This window comes from Tachysurus fulvidraco, chromosome 9 (assembly GCF_022655615.1).
Source record: "Tachysurus fulvidraco isolate hzauxx_2018 chromosome 9, HZAU_PFXX_2.0, whole genome shotgun sequence".
NCBI classification, from domain to species: Eukaryota; Metazoa; Chordata; class Actinopteri; order Siluriformes; family Bagridae; genus Tachysurus; species Tachysurus fulvidraco.
In genome coordinates this window covers 18,485,988-18,502,634 of record NC_062526.1, presented here as the reverse complement: position 1 = coordinate 18,502,634, position 16,647 = coordinate 18,485,988, and the positions used below count along the sequence as shown (strand labels likewise).

At 44.7% G+C, this 16,647-nt stretch overlaps 1 protein-coding gene across 3 annotated transcripts; it reads left to right on the top strand.

Annotated features, from left to right (window-relative positions):
- Positions 1–987: 987 nt before the first annotated feature.
- golga3 (golgin A3) lies at positions 988–15,033 on the top strand. 3 transcript variants are annotated; one of them, XM_027168147.2, is made up of 24 exons: positions 988–1,117; positions 1,641–1,842; positions 2,187–2,276; positions 3,324–3,433; positions 4,740–5,359; positions 5,617–5,728; positions 5,995–6,301; positions 6,452–6,654; positions 6,759–6,896; positions 7,067–7,228; positions 7,331–7,699; positions 8,010–8,087; positions 8,201–8,464; positions 8,613–8,707; positions 9,003–9,219; positions 9,304–9,447; positions 9,528–9,725; positions 9,809–9,925; positions 10,319–10,458; positions 11,243–11,375; positions 11,513–11,635; positions 11,776–11,940; positions 12,028–12,182; positions 12,338–15,033. In XM_027168147.2, exons 2-24 carry the CDS (start codon positions 1,689–1,691, stop codon positions 12,498–12,500), a joined length of 4,257 nt encoding a protein of 1,418 aa, XP_027023948.2. In that variant the 5' UTR covers positions 988–1,117; positions 1,641–1,688; the 3' UTR covers positions 12,501–15,033. The 3 variants fall into 3 exon arrangements, with proteins under 3 accessions (XP_027023948.2, XP_027023947.2, XP_027023950.2); XM_027168146.2 differs by having other exon boundaries at positions 2,187–2,369; XM_027168149.2 differs by lacking the exons at positions 988–1,117; positions 2,187–2,276.
- Positions 15,034–16,647: the final 1,614 nt, after the last annotated feature.

The following is a 16,647-nucleotide window of genomic DNA, read 5'->3' as shown; positions in this document are numbered from 1 at the left end:
CAACCATCAAATGATCACCAAATACAGATGGATGGGTCACTAATGATCCACACTGCACTTGATCTGGTGACTCTTGTGGAAAAAAATTAAGTGTTTCTCTCAAAGCTGGTTTTAAAAGATATTTCACAAAAAAGTTTGAGTCCTTGGTTGTCATGGACACTGTGAAATAGGCACTTTTTTGGCTCAATTCAACACACTGGTGTAAACTAGTAACAGTTTAAAGTTATGTTGCTCGATAGTGAACATGACTTTATTTTTATTTACACAGTAAAATGGTTTATGTAAAATGAATCATGTTTAGTAAGCACGTGAGATGTCACCATTAGCTACAATTTTTAGATTTGTGCTTCAATGTGGTGAGCAAGAAGTTTATATTCAAGAGTGAAACCAGTGTGAAAGTTTGCTAGCATTAACTAGCTGAAGCTTGCACTCATTTTTATTTTTTCTGGTGAATCAGGATGTGATGTAAAAGGATTTTATGTTGAATGATGGTGGCAGAGTAAAGATTTGAGTGATTATTGTGCTATGATGTCCATAGACCATGCTAGTCATGCTAATGTGCAGCAATAAACCACTTCCTATTCATTTAACTGGTGCTGATGCCTGAAGTTTACACTGTACATTCTGTTCATGGTGGAAGAAGTGAAAGAACACTTATATTATTATACTAATCAGAAGCATATGCTTGCATATTTAATAGCATGTTCTCTGACAAAAAAAAAAAATTCTGACATCACTGTACAAATATATCTTATCAAATATAGTCCAAGATTTTATTAGGGTTTAGCCGAACTAAACTTAACATCAGAGGGAATAAATTACGTGTGTGTGTATATATATATATATATATATATATATATATAGTGTGTGTGTGTGCGCGCGCAGTGTAAATTAGAATGAAACGTGCTGAATGTATTTCAGTATATATAAATAAATGTAAATTATAATATTACACATTTCAATCTAAATGTGAATTATGGCGTGTTAGAGAGATCCGTTCGTCTTTAGCTAGGAACCTTTTGTTGTAAGATTATGTCGTTTCCGGTCGGACGAGGATCGGTGACGGAACCCAAACAGCCACGTAGCTGAACAGGGAGGAGAGCGTCGGAAAGCTTCGGTATTTAAACTGCTTTTCCTTTTGGTGCTTATAAAGATGTGTTCATGAAGTTCATCTGAACGTTGTTATGAGTTTGTGAATGTAAAAGAGGAGACAGAGAGTTCCGGGGTGCGATAGGGAGGAGATATGAGTGATCCTGTCACAGCACTGTGAGAGCTAACATGCTAACACTGATTAATGCGGGTGTGTCCTGAACGCGCTTCTAGTGCACTAGGTAGTGTTTAAGGTCTTTCGTGTTGTGTATTGCGTGTTAAGTGAACCTAAACCAGGAGTGAATGTGCGTTTGTCACAACACTTCAGTCTGAACTCCCGGGTTTTACTCAATAACACGGAATTATTTCTGATGCGCGCTTCCGTTCTCACTGATTATTTATAGAGCGGTATGTTGCTATAAAGGTGTTTATAAAGCGCTTATAACAGGGTGTGGGTTATATGTGGGTAACGAGTGTGATCACGAACACACTGTGGTGATAAAGTGGGCGGAGGAAGCGAGTGTTTACTGTCGCATGTGTTTCTCCTTCAGTCATGCAGTGAGACAGAGAGAGACACACACAGTGGTCCCTGTTCATGGATGTTGGAACAGAGCTGTACAAAGATGGACAACGGAAATGCGGACGCAGCATCAGCAGAGATCAACACCATAAACACCACCACACAGGCAGGAGGAGACACTAGCAGGCTGAAATCAGGAGAAGAACCACATGCTAAGGAGAACATCCCCAACGGTAAGTCCTGAGTGATGATTCTTCAGTGTCTCAGCTCCATCTCACCTGCTTAACCTGCTAAACTACTTCATCTGTTTCAGTTTTGCAAAGTACTGCAGCTTTCATTAGAACTGACGAGTGGCTACACTTTCTTTTTCTCTCTTTCTCTGAGTGTGTGTGTGTGTGTGTGTGTGTGTGTGTGTGTGAGTGAATGTGTTTGTGAGTGAGCGTGTGAGAGCGCGTGTGTGTGATTGTGAGAGCATGGTGTGTGGGCATGTGTGTATGAGAATGTACACACGAGAGTGTGTGTACGAGTGTGTGCACATATAGTGTATCTTGTCTTACATACTTTGTTTCTCATGCAGGTCACATCAGAGTCAATCCTCTGGAGAACGGAGATATTCAGGGAGAGACAGGAAATTGCAGCTCCTCTGTCGTGTCACTTCCTGGTGCAGGTGTGGCTTGTTTCCCTGACAGCGTAGAGAAGCCTGAGGGCTCAGCACTGCAGTCGCTCAGACTAAGTATCCCAATGCAGGAGACAGAACTGTGTAAGCACACAACTGCCCGGTGACCCGCCCCTTCCGCCTTCTCCTGCCCCGCCCACTCTCAGTTTAACCCCCGAATGTGACCCCTCAGGCTGCTCTGACCCCCTAACACGCTCATGGCCCTCAGCGGTTTTGTTTGTTGTTCTTTGCCCTTGGGGGTGTGTTTGTTTCTCTGTCCTGGTGTTAGACGTGTGCTGATGTGCAATCTGCATGGTAACTGTGCTTGTGTGATAATCTTAACAGTACACTGTGGTGTTGTAGCTCAGGAGAATCATCTGATTGCAATGTGTTCCCTGATGACTGATTTCAGGCTGAGATGTGGGCGTGGTCAGGGGTGTGGCTATTTAATCACTGACAGGAGGCTAATGGAAACATACTGACACGCACGCCGACAGACGGACATGCTCACCGACACACAGAGACAGGCAGACGACACTAACACTGCAGCAGTTATTCTTCTTCCTTTACTGCTCCTCTTGATTACATCTTTTTTGTATTTATTTATTTTTATATATTTTATTTTCATCATTTAGACTTTTTTTTATCTTCACTGCAATATTTTGTGTTCTATTACTATTGTTTTTCTATTTTTTGTTTCATCTTTTTTTCATTGTTTTATTTCATTTGATTTTATTTCTCATTTTCTATCTGATTTTTCCCCCTTTTTCCTTGTTGTTTTTTTTTTCTTCATGTTTTATTCTGTCTTCGGTTCTTTGTCATTAATTAAATAAATCGTTTGCTGTTTTATACTTTAATGCTTATTTTTATGTTAATTTTCTTAATCTTCTGTTCTCCTGCTCTTTGCTCTCATCCTTCCATCCCTCCTCTCTCTGTAAGCTGCAGGACCAATTTAGGATTTATTAATCAGGTTAACTGCTGGATTCTGAGGGGAAAATGACGTGTGTATGTGTGTGTGTGTGTGTGTGTGTGTGTGTGTGTGTGTGTGTGTGTGTGTAGCAAGCGAGCCTTCTCTGGAGATGGAGAATGAGGAGAAGATCCGATTGGAGGCTCGGCGGCGTCTGGAGGAGCAGCTAAAGCAGTATCGTGTTCAGAGACAGCGAGAGAGGGTGAGACACATACACATGCGTGCACATGCAACTCTTGCTAACAGGGATCTCAGATCATGTGACCCGTTTATCGTGGGTCAGGGTGCCACTACTTTTAGCATTTATTCCAATAGTACATGTGTGATTTATATTTAGGGTGAGTGAGCATCTAAAATGTAAACTTGCTAACTCCTTCTAGCCTTTATTTCTTCATTCTTCACATGATTAGCAGTGTCGCTAGTGAAGTCTGAGAGAAACCTCAGTGTATAAACCATGTTCATGCTGATCAGCTGATGCCCACAGTCTCGGCTTTCTGCATTATTAGTGATGAAGCTTGATAGCAGTTAGCCTTGTTCTCATGTAAATGGCAGCAAATACAAAAATGCTAACTTGGTAAGTGCTGCTGTCAGATGCTAACTGACTCCCACATTTTGTAGCATCGTTCTGAATAAAAACGTTCTTTAAGCTGCTAATCTCAGTGTGCTTTGTGTTGGGGTGTAATTTTCTTCTGCTTTTTTGCAAATGGTTAGATTTGTTTATTTTCCAAACCTTATTAGCCTTGTTGTGTAAATGACTGAGAACTCACCTACATGCTAACGTCTGTTTTGTAAGGCCGTTTTGAACAGCTTCCTCACACCGCAGCGCTTTAGCACTTAGCACTGTGGTGTAAAAGCAGGATGTCACACATTATTAGTATGATTAGCATTCCGTATGAGTCACCGAGTGACATTTCATCACAAAGTTTTTTTTCCCTGAAGCAGTTTGTCGATTGATCCGCCCCCTGACCTGTCAATCATCTGATTCAGATCAACATTCATAAGATATTTATAGCATGTTTTTGTCACACAATGAAGCTAATTGCACCGTGACAATCTGCTTCAAATTTTGCTTTAGTCATAGAATTGGGAATCAGTTGTCCTGTGACAATACACACAAAGGCAGTATGAACACACAGCTGTGTGTGTTAGCTGTTATAGCTAGCAGTTAGCTTGAGTGTTTTTTTGCCCGTTTTTTCTACAAATCTTTAGGTTTTTACCTCAGGGCTTCACTAAAAATCTGTGGTTATGTTTCTCAACATGGCTGAACCCATGCTGGGTTAATGTTTGATGATGTTTTTGAGTTTTTTGCCACCCCTGAGGTAAATGTTAATGTTTTTGTATATTTCAGTAACATTTCTGTTCTGTCTGTGTCTCACATGTCTGTATAAAAAAGCAGCTAGCTACTGAACTCATTAACCTCATTCAGTAGCTAACTTATACTCAGCAGTCACATTTCTCGGTTGACTAACAACCAAATTCCTTAACGTGTCTGTATTTCTCTCTCTCAGTCACATCATCGCTCGCACCCTAAGTCTCGTCCATGCAGTACCCTTGACCCGGAACTCATGCTGCACCCAGACATTTTGCCCCGTGCCTCTGCCGTCGCCATGACAACCGAGTACTCGTTCCTGCGCACCAGCGTTCCTCGTGGACCCAAACTGGGCAGTCTGGGTATCCCGGCTTCCAAAGAGAGGAAGTCCAAATCGTCACGATCCGGAAAGATCCACTCGCTTGCTGACTACAAAACCCCAGACACCTCCAGTGAAAGAGCATCATCATCCGGTGTCTCCGTGTCTGCGGTTTCTGACATGAACATGAGCTCAGTCACCACTGTGTCTGAGATCAGTACAAGCTCCATCTCCACACTGTCAGAAACCAGTGTCCTCAGCTCTGAAATCGGTGGGAACGACGGGTACAGCGGAGGGACAGCGCTCGGGTTAGGGGCTAGCATATCTACAGCTGAGAAGCAAGAAGAGGAAGTAGTTGTGGGTCGGTACCCCTCACTGAGGGAGGTGCTACAGGCAGCTAATGAGGAGCTGGAGCTGGAGAAGGAAGGCAGGGCCAACGAGGAGCTGGAGAGTGAAGGCGGGGCCGAGCCACGCAGCCGCAGGGACAGTTTCTCTAGCACGTACGCATCTTTTTTTTTTTTTACATTAAAATATTGCACAGTTAAATATCACTAAGCTTTATAATGACATGCCCCTTTCTGCATCAAGTGACAGGATTTAAGCAGAAGAATCAAATAAATATGGAAATACCATTATAACCGTTTAATGTTTAGATACACCTAACATTCTGTTACACATGTAATTAGAAGCTCATGGATTTGTCCTGTATTTATATGGCTCATTGTGTGTGTGTGCGTGTGTGTGTGTGCATGCGCAGTGTGTCGTATGGGAGCTCAGTGATGGGGAATCCTGATGAGCTGCTGCAGGTGTTGAAGGAGAAGATGAGGCTGGAGGGACAGCTGGAGTCTCTGTCCTCTGAGGCCAGTCAGGTGAGATAACGGATAATGAAATGAAAGAATAAACAATAAAAGAAAATAAAAATGATAACACACGTGGTGTGATACATGCACATAGACACTGCTAAAATATTGAAATACAGAAGTGATTTAAACTCATCAGAGCTGATACACACTCCTCAAATGATCTAAAACAGGAATATATGAGTGCGAATCCAGTGTGAGCTTGTGAGGTCAGTGCGTGTCTACCTGAGTATAAGGAAAGTGAGTATAATGTTGAGCCCCGCCCACTCTTGCAGGCTCTGAAGGAGAAGACGGAGCTGCAGGCAGAGTTAGCGGCACTGGACGCACGTCTGCGTGCTCAGTGTGAGGAGACACGCGTGAGTTCTGAGCATCAGGCGTCCCTGGCTTCAGAGGTGTTGTCCCTGCGCTCGGAGAGGGGTGGGCTGGAGCGAGTCATGACAGAACTGCAGGGGCAGCTGGATGAGAAGAACGCTGGCCTGGAGTCGCTCTCTAAAGACCTGCAGCTTGCCGAGCAGCAGTACCAGAGGCTTATGGGGAGGGTGGAGGACATGCAGCAGAGCCTGAGCTCTAGAGACATCACGGGTGAGGACACGTAAACATACAAACAGTGCTAATGAGAAATGATAAATATTCTGATTATTGGATAAAGAAACAACCTCCACTTACTCATTTCATATTTCATTGTAATTGCCGGTTCTCAGATTTAAGTAAGTGTGTGTGTGTGTGTGTCAGTGAATGAGTTGCGTCAGCAGCTGACCGGACTACACACACAGCTGCAGCAGGTGGAGAATGAACGTGCCGCTCTGAACTCTAGGCTACAGACGTCGCAGGCGGAGGTTCAATCACTGCAGCAGCTGCGCAGCTGGTACCAGCAGCAACTTGCCATTGCACAGGAGGCCCGAGTTCGACTGCAGAGTCAGATGGCCAACATGCAGGTACACACACAAAAAAACACACACATTTTTTTCTGTTGTCTTTTTACACAGTAGTTGTATTTATGTAATGATGCATACACTGTGTCTCCTCCTCTTCCTCACAGGCGGGTCAAATGACTCAGATCGGTGTGCTGGAGAACCTGAAGATAGAGAACGTCAATTTGTCTCACCAGCTCACTGAGACCAAACACCGCTCCATTAAAGAGAAGGAGCGCATCGCTGTCCATCTGCAGAGCATCGAGGTGAGGCAATCACAACAATAACTAACTCTGCCCGCAAATCACTTTCACACGCAATTATTTCACCAAAAAACTTCTCTGACTCCACCTCTTCTTTATTTTTTGCTTCCTCTCTGACTCCTCCTTGACCCCACCTACTCTCTGACTCCTCCTCTCTGACTCTGCCCCTCCAGACAGACATGTTGACGCAGGAAGCAGCCATTCAGCAGATCCAGGACGCGAAGTCGATGGTGGAGAATGACCTGCAGCAGAAACTGGAGGAGCTTGAGGAGGAGCGAGAGCAGTTGCTCAAGGTGGCCAGTAAATCTACAACACTGGAGAGGGAACTAGAAGAGGTACACACATACACACATGCGCGCACACACACACCTTGCACATGTAGATATGTACGAATGTGGTGTAACTGTAGATATGTGTCTTCTTCCTGTCCTGTGCAGGTGAGATTGTCTCTGTCCCAGAAGGACATTCAGCTCTCAGCATTCCAGCGTGAACACGTGGATCTGATGAAGAAGCTGACAGAGACTCAGGATGCCCTGCAGAGTAAAGAGCAGGGGCTGCAGCTGATGGAGGCACGCTACGAGCAGCTGCAGGTCGAGCTGGACGAGCTGCAGGCCGACTCCTCCGCCCGAGGCGAAGAGCTGCAATTCCTGCGCAATGAAAAGATTGTCCTGGAGGTGGCGCTGCAGGCGGCGCGCACAGAGACGAGCCAGCTGGGTGACGGGGCCGAGAAACTCGGACAGGAAGTGCTGGATTCGTCTGATATGCTTGAGAAGCTCAGACAGGAAGTGCAGGTCCAGGCCACGCAGGTGAATGTCACAGATTCACCTCAACTAAAATATAAGGGTGCCAAAACTTTAATCTTGAGTCAAAAGTTGCTTTAGCGCTAAACCTCATCACACAATACTAGAATACAGCAAATTTATACTTTCCCATCTGCACACACACACACACACACACACACACACACACACACACACACACCCTTCTACAAATAAAGGGAATAGGAAGCTGTTTAGGCTTCAGTCTGACTCACAGACAGCAGATCGTACCTGGATTATGAGTAAGAACTAAAAGTTGAACTAACTTCCTTCCTGTTTGATTTCTTTACTGTACTAGATCGAGACCTTACAGCAGGAGAACGTCTCTCTGAAGAAACTATCACAGAAACTGAAGGAGCAATTCAACCAGCAGAAGGTACGTATATCACATACAGTGTAATGTAGTAAGCTCTGGCCACAGCTCCCACCACCACCACAGAGTCCGTGTCTTTAATCTCTGTGCACATTTCTCCATGTCGCCCCCTGCAGGTGATGGTAGAGGCTTACAGGCGAGACGCAGCCTCTAAGGAGCAGCTGATCTCTGAGCTGAAGGCCACCAAGAAGCGTCTGCTCTCTGAGGTGAAGGAGCTGAAGGAGGAGGTGCAACAGGCAGAGCATGCGAAGAGGAGTGCAGAGCTGGAGCAGCAGCGCCTCCTGCAGGAGGTCCAGAGAGTGCAGCAGCAGATGAACAGCCTGGAGGAACATCTGCAGGAGGTGCAGAGTGAGAGAGACCAGCTCGACATCCAGCTGCAGGTGTGCACACACACACACACAAGCTTGTTTTACTTCCAGCTGCTATGAGACCCTAAATGCGTGTGTGTGTGTGTGTGTGTGTGTGTGTGTGTGTGTGTGTGTGTGTGTGTGTGTGTGTGTGTGTGTGTGATTTTTTTTCTCTCTCTAGTCTGTCCAGTTTGACCAGAATCAGCTGTCTGCAGTCACAGAGGAAAATCAGGTCCTAAGGAAGAAGGTGGAGGAGATGCAAAGCGAGGCCAAGACGTGAGTCACATGACCTTTCATCCATCCGTACAGAAATGCTAACATCTCTAATCATCACCATCATTGTGTTAGCTGTTGTTCTAGTATCAACAAGCTTAGTAACAAAACTTACCCAGTTAGCATGGTTAACTTTTATGCTAACAGGGTTCGATGAATTTAATGGACAATACAATTTTTGTGAATAGAATTGAATTTTAGTGCATCGTGAATGTACATTAAGTGCAATCACTTTATTTAGCATCACGTAGCTGCTAAAAGTGTAAAGGAATGCAACTTATTCATGTCTGTTTCTCAGTGCGATTTCAGAGCAGAAGGTGAGGATGAAGAGGTTGGGGACGGATCTGACGAGCGCACAGAAGGAGCTGAAGGCGAAGCACAAGGCTTACGAGAACGCTGTGAGCATCCTGAGCCGACGCCTACAGGAAGCACTGGTGGAGAAGGAGACGGCCGAGGCGGAGCTGTTGAAACTGCGAACACAGGTGGATGAGAGCGGGAACAACCAGGCTCTGCAGGTAAGGCCCTGATTTAGATGCTAGTATTAATTTGCTGGGGAATCACCCAGACGTGGTGATGAGTATAGCGGGTTTGATTCTCAGGCGAAGGTGGAGTCGCTGCAGACGGAGCTGAACACTGTGCTCCAGAGTAAAGCCCTGCTGGAGAAGGAGCTGCAGGAAGTCATCAGTCTGACCAGTGCCGAGCTGGAGGAGTATCAGGAGAAGGTGATGGAGCTGGAGGATGAGGTCAGCAGAGCTACGTGTTCAAGATCTTTAGGTTCTTCTGAAGGCGTGTTTTTAACCCACATGCTGTTGTCCACCTACAGCTGCAGGAGTCGCGTTGCTTTAAGAAGCGAATCAGACGCTTGGAGGACGCTAACAAGAAGCTAACGCTGGAGATTGAGCACGAGAAGGGGAAGCTGACCGGGCTCGGGCAATCCCACAATGCATTGCGGGAGCATGCTAATGTCCTTGAGGCTGCACTTGCTAAGAGAGAAGCTGACTTGGTCCAACTCAACCTGCAGGTCAGACACTCGACATGTTACCTTTAAAATGGCAAAGCAAATAAGATTTGTGTTTTTAAAGTGCTTCTGAATTACGGTTACAGGTTCAAGCCGTGCTGAAGAGGAAGGAGGAGGAAGACCAGCAGATGAGGAACCTGGTCCAGACGCTGCAGGCTGCTCTCGAAAAGGAGAAGATCAAAGTGAAGGAGCTGACCGAGCAGGTGGGTATCTGTTACTGCACACTGAGATCAGAAGCAATATAATGACAAGGGATGAAGACAATCAGTGTTGAAAAAGTCATCTTTGCTAGAAGCTCAATTTGTCTGGAGTCTTACCTCATAGCATCTAATTAATCCATGTGTCTGATCTAAGGAGGAAACGGGTTTCTGTAGTTCAGGTCTTTTTATTGGGACCTCAATTTATTTATTTGTTTGTTTGTTTGTTTGTTTATTCCATCTTTGGTGTTGTATCTTACAGAGAAGATTTTTAATTTATGTCTGTAGAATTCCACAATGCTCGCTTTTTATGTCCAGTTCATCCGATTGCATTTCAATAACAATAGCACATTATTGATGTGTACATATTATAAGGGGTGTGTGTGCGTATGTGTGTAGGTGGCCGAGGCGAGGCTGGAGGCAGCTCATAACCACAGGCATTACAGAGCAGCCGTACTGGAGCTCAGCGAGATCAGGAAGGAGCTCCAAGCTAAAGAGGAGCTGCTGAGAACAATGCAGGTGGAGGCCAAGAGACTCGAGTACGTCCTCTAACACAGCACTCACTCACTCATAGCCCTGAGATCAGACCAAGAGACTCTAGTACATCCTCTAACACAGCACTCACTCACTCATAGCCCAGAGATCAGACCAAGAGACTCGAGTACGTCCTCTAACACAGCACTCACTCACACACACACACACACACACAGCCCTGAGATCAGACCAAGAGACTCGAGTACATCCTCTAACACAGCACTCACTCACTCATAGCCCAGAGATCAGACCAAGAGATTCTAGTACGCCCTCTAACACAGCACTCACTCACTCAGAGCCCTGAGATCAGACCAAGAGACTCGAGTACATCCTCCAACACAGCACTCACTCTCTCACACACACACACACACACACACACACAGCCCTGAGATCAGACCAAGAGACTCTAGTACGCCCTCTAACACAGCACTCACTCACTCAGAGCCCTGAGATCAGACCAGGAGACTCGTATTACAGAGATTAGACTTGTTATTATTACACACTAGAGTGGGAGTAAGGCCATGTGATATATGAAATATATATCATATATTTCTTTGTAACTTCTCTGGTGAAGCCATTGTGTCACATGACTAAAGAAAACGTATTTACATATGGAGCTTTCAGCTGTGTGTCAGTAATGCTCACAAATATCCCAATGCTGATTAAGGAGTCATATATCAGACAGCTTTATTCGTTTCTTTATCTTGTATACTCTGTGTATTGCTTGTATATGTACAGTGTGTGTGTTTGTGTACAGTGATTGTGAAAAGTATATCGTGTCTCCTTTAGAACTCAGGACGCTCAGCGCTCTCAGGATGTGTCCCGGTTCGAGGCCGAGCTGGCTGAGGCTCACACACAGCTGCAGGTCTTGCAGAAACAGCTGGATGATGAGCTCAACAAACAACCGCTCACTAACCAGGAGGTATATATACTCACACACACACACACACACACTTTTATTTCCATATAATTAATCACACTACAATGCTTAGCTCTATTATTCCTGCAGGTACTGATCTCTCTATCTCTCTCTGTGTGTGCGTGCGTGCGTGTGTGTAGGTCGAGGATCTTAAGTGGGAGGTGGAACAGAAGCAGCGGGAGATTGATGCACAGCGCCACCAAATGGACCTCTCTGAAAAGTGCCACCAGAAAGAGTTGGACACCATGCAGGAAACACTGCAGGTCACATATACACACACACGCGCACACACACACACAGATGGACATGAGATGTTTGTCTGATTGGTGGACAGACACACAAGCTCAAAACTGTTTTCCTTGTCAGATTCTGGCTGACTGTGTGTGTTTGTGTGTGTGTGCAGAGAGTGCGGGTGGAGCTGGAGATGGTGCAGGAGGAGCTGAACAGCACCAGAAAAGATAAGTTTGTGCTGCAGGCGAAGGTGTGCGAGCTGAGGAACAGCATGAAGAGCCTGCTGCAGCAGAACACACAGCTTAAACAGGAGCTCAAACACACACGCACACGCAAGGTCAGTGTATGTGTGTGTGGGGTTTCCATCATGAGTGCCAATCTTTTTGAGAATGTCCATCGTAACATGTTTGTTCCTCTGCGGCAGCGGATGGAGGTGAAGAGTGACTCCACCCCTTTGACCCCAGTGAAAATTCCGGATTGTCCGGTTCCCGCGTCACTATTGGATGAGCTGCTGAAACCGGCCGCTTCCGTCAACAAGGAGCCGCTAAACAACCTGCACAACTGCTTACGACAGCTCAAGTACTCTCTCTCTCTAATTCTCTCTCTCTCACACACACACACACTCACATATATTCACACACACACACACACACACACACACACACACACACACACACACACACACACACACTATCAAAATCTTATCCAGCTTCTTCATGTCTCTGTGTCTCCAGGGAGGAGATGGACAGTCTTCAGAAACAGATGGAGGAGCACACGGTCACCGTGGCAACATTCAACACGGCAGAGGAGGAGCTTCAGAAACTGGGTATCCACAACAACGGGAGTTCATCCAATAAGGAAAAGGAAACCCAGCCAGAAGAGACGCCGTCTTCGTAAGACGTCTCTCTGTCAGCGAGAGGACACATTTTATCCTGACACGCACTTTTTAAGGATCTGTTTTTATTTTTGTTTATCTGATGCCCATATTTGGCCATGTCTCATCTTTGTTGGACCTAAAGCTTTATTTGTGTCTTTCTTTTATTTTGTCTTTTATTTATCTGTCGAAAAGTTGGAGGAATGTTGCTAGAAGTCACCAAAAATGTCGTACGTTCATGTGAGGAATTAACCCAATTAGTGTTCCCTTGGAGGGTAGAATGCCTAAGCAGGGCACAGAGAATGACATGTTCTGTCTGCTTGGGTATAACCTAATAATACCGTAACCCCTGAAGATGAGTTAATGGACACAACAAGTCCGGTAGAACAGGAGGAAACAGGAAGACATCATTTTTACTGAACCGTTGATCCAATACTAATACCAGAGCTTTCACACCGGGTCATCGGTTGATTCTGAATCAGCATGAAATTGATTCCATTGAATCGTTAGCTATGTAGTGGTTCAGTTTCACACTGCACATATTTACATATCTAAATTTAGAAAGAAAACATCTAAGGTGTGTGTAGGACTGAAAGCGTCCTCTTTCAAACACTTTTATTTGTAACTTTTAGCCATTTAGTGTGTCAAAATCGCGGAAGTGTCCCAAGTACGACGATTCAGAGTGGAATCAGAAGAGTTGAGTGGGGAGGAGACGGGACCATCAGACCCCGTTCTGTCCGGCTGAAGGCTAAATCACACACTGTGATCTGTCCAGTAAGATGAAGTGCAGGCCACAGAATGATACAAGCTCCACAGTAATGAACTTATTGTTTATTCATGTACATAAATAGATCTATAGCCGGTGTAAATGGGTGAGTGCTGAACACTCACTTTTACTCAGTGGAACACGATTCACGGTTCAGTATTTTGTTCTGTTCTGCACAGGAAGCTGTTTCCTGAATGACAAGCTGAGGTTGTGAAGATGCTGTGAGGCGTGTGATGTGTAACAGGGTATCGACATAAGGTGCTCGTGTGAATCAGGAATTAAAGGGCTGTAAGAGCACCGTTTCTGTCTCCATGATGACGGGAGCTCGTCCCCTCACCATGGCTTTGTGAGCATCGGTCAGTCAGAGGATGGCTTTTACTCTGACGCACTTTTTTAAGGCCTGTTATGTTTTGGTTTATTAGACGCTCATATTTGGTCGTGTCCCATACACGCTGTACATGAGGGTCAGGAATTAAAGGGCTGTTAATCGCTATATAAAGCAAAAGCACCGGCTTCTGAAAAAAAGGCACCTTCCTCTCTATAGACTTCTGAAGCCCCGCCCCCAAGCCCCACCCTCAGGGAAAGTCACCGCGGCGATGCTCTCATCACAACACTGTGCTGAAGTTACAGGGTCGCACCTCACTGATCTCATTAACATACACAACAGGCTAGTGTGGACTGCTTCTGTGAGGTAGCTCTCTTTCCCCATCCGTCATTTCTTTCAGTTATCAGTTCAGCTATCAGTTCTGGAGCGTATTGTGATCATTAAAGCTCCTGTGATCGAGAGGTGCTTCCTGCTTTTATTATTTTATTTTTTTTATTATTTTTTGAACGGGTTATCATGACGTTGAGAGCTAAATCGCGGACACGGCTGTGTTGTGTCGTGTCGGTTTGTTCCACTCTAAAAATCTGAGGACGTTTCCGTGTGTGTGAACAGTTGATGTCTCTGCTCTCTAAAGTGTGTAATTTATACTGTATATAAAATAAGAACTGTACTGACAGATATTGATATTGACATTGCACAACTGACTGTTTGAAAAAAATAGAGGAAAAAGATGTAAAATATTGTTGCTTTTTTTTTCTTTTCCCCCTTTTTTTTGTGGTGGAAGTGATTCTGACCGTTCCTGACTTTGTTTCTGATTGTGGAGTGTGCACGAGATGAGACTAACTCTTCCTCTGGGATTTGGATGTGCTCATAACTCTGTGTTTCTGACCAGCTTTGGCACTGGAACGTCAAACATCTGGGAGATTAAGAGAAAGAAACAAATAAACATGTGCTTTAAAGTAGTTGTGTGCTGAACAGCTGATCGTGTCCACGGTGTCACTGGGCTGGAGGTGGGAATTTTTTAAGGTGTTCAGGAAATGTGTGCTAAGAGAGAACAATCCCATAATGCACCTCACTGACAAACATGAATATGCTTACGTATGTGGTGACATTTTGGAACGAGTGTAACGTGATGAGAATCCAATGCTCCACAGCACTGGATCGAACTAGATACAGATACAAACTATGTTGTTGAGTTGCTGTGTGATCGAGGAGTAAAACGCATGGGGTCGTGCTGGTAGAGGAAAATGATCAGCTGTGAGGTGGTAACGGTGACTCCATCCAGGTGGTGGTGTTCCTGGATTAACACACAGTTTTATTCCTTCACTTCTATCAGGCATGAAGCTGAGACACACTGCTCTCTGCTCAGGTCTGCTTTAAAGCTGCTGCAGTGTCACTTTAAGGCTGAAGAGTGTAAATGATTTATTCATGAGAAAGTTTCAAATAAATAACAGATTTAATTCCAGTCTTATTTCGAAACATTTTCCTGTTTTGCTTGATTTATTTCACATCCTCAGGTGTGTTACAGCAGAAATATAATCAACGGTGTCTTGTGTTAACTCCGGTGGACGAGTCCACACGTCTGCACGTCTTCCCCCACATCTCATATAGAATAAGTCCAATCTTGGGCGTTATGTCTTGATGATGTCCTGAGTCCTGGGTGCAAAATCACTTCACTTAAAATCCACAGCGTTGCTGCGTCACTGTTTTTTGTTTGTTTGCAAAAAAAAGAAAAAAATGTCAAGTTCAATGAAATCTTCTGTTAATTTTTGTTTTCTTTGTTCTCTTACTGGTTATGTTGATGGCTGCAATGAAGACCAAACCCAATACAGTTGTGAAATACAGCAGCTGGAGTCATTTCACTCATTTCACAGTTACAGTTACAGGGATGAGGTAGCTAGTGGTTAAGGTGTTGGGCTACCAATCAGAAGGTTGTGAGTTTGATTCCTACATATACCAAGCTGCCACTGCTGGGCCTCTGAGCAAGGCTCTTAACCCTCAATTGCTCAGTTGTATAAAAATGTGATAATGTAAGTTGCTCTAGATAAGGGCGCCTGCTAAATGATGTACAGTGCCTGCTGAAAGTATTCGGCCCCGTTGAACTTTGCGACCTTTTGCCACATTTCAGGCTTCAAACAAACAATGATATGAAACTGTCATTTTTTGTGAAGAATCAACAAGTGGGACACAATCATGAAGTGGAACGAAATTTATTGGATATTTCAAACTAACAAATCAAAAACTGAAAAATTGGGCGTGCAAAATTATTCAGCCCCCTTAAGTTAATTCTTTGTAGCGCCACCTTTTGCTGCGTTTACAGCTGTAAGTCGCTTGGGGTATGTCTCTATCAGTTTTGCACATCGAGAGACTGAAATTTTTGCCCATTCCTCCTTGCAGAACAGCTCGAGCTCAGTGAGGTTGGATGGAGAGCGTTTGTGAACAGCAGTTTTCAGTTCTTTCCACAGATTCTCGGTTGGATTTAGGTCTGGACTTTGAATTTGGCCATTCTAACACCTGGATATGTTTATTTTTGAACCATTCCATTGTAGATTTTGCTTTATGTTTTGGATCATTGTCTTGTTGGAAGACAAATCTCCGTCCCAGTCTCAGGTCTTTTCCATCAGGTTTTCTTCCAGAATGGTCCTGTATTTGGCTCCATCCATCTTCCCATCAATTTTAACCATCTTCCCTGTCCCTGCTGAAGAAAAGCAGGCCCAAACCATGATGCTGCCACCACCATGACAGTGGGGGTCATGTGTTCAGGGTGATGAGCTGTGTTGCTTTTACGCCAAACATAACGTTTTGCATTGTTGCCAAAAAGTTCAATTTTGGTTTCATCTGACCAGAGCACCTTCTTCCACATGTTTGGTGTGTCTCCCAGGTGGCTTGTGGCAAACTTTAAACAACACTTTTTATGGATATCTTTAAGAAATGGCTTTCTTCTTGCCACTCTTCCATAAAGGCCAGATTTGTGCAGTATACGACTGATTGTTGTCCTATGGACAGAGTCTCCCAACTCAGCTGTAGATCTCTGCAGTTCATCCAGAGTGATCATGGGCCTCTTGGCTGCATCTCTGAT

Coding starts and splice junctions, on each gene's coding strand:
- golga3 (XM_027168146.2), top strand. CDS start 1,689: ATGTTGGAACAGAGCTGTACAAAGATGGACAACGGAAATGCGGACGCA. Junction 9,926..10,318: donor TGAAGGAGCTGACCGAGCAG/GTGGGTATCTGT, acceptor GTATGTGTGTAG/GTGGCCGAGGCGAGGCTGGA. Junction 11,636..11,775: donor CCATGCAGGAAACACTGCAG/GTCACATATACA, acceptor GTGTGTGTGCAG/AGAGTGCGGGTGGAGCTGGA.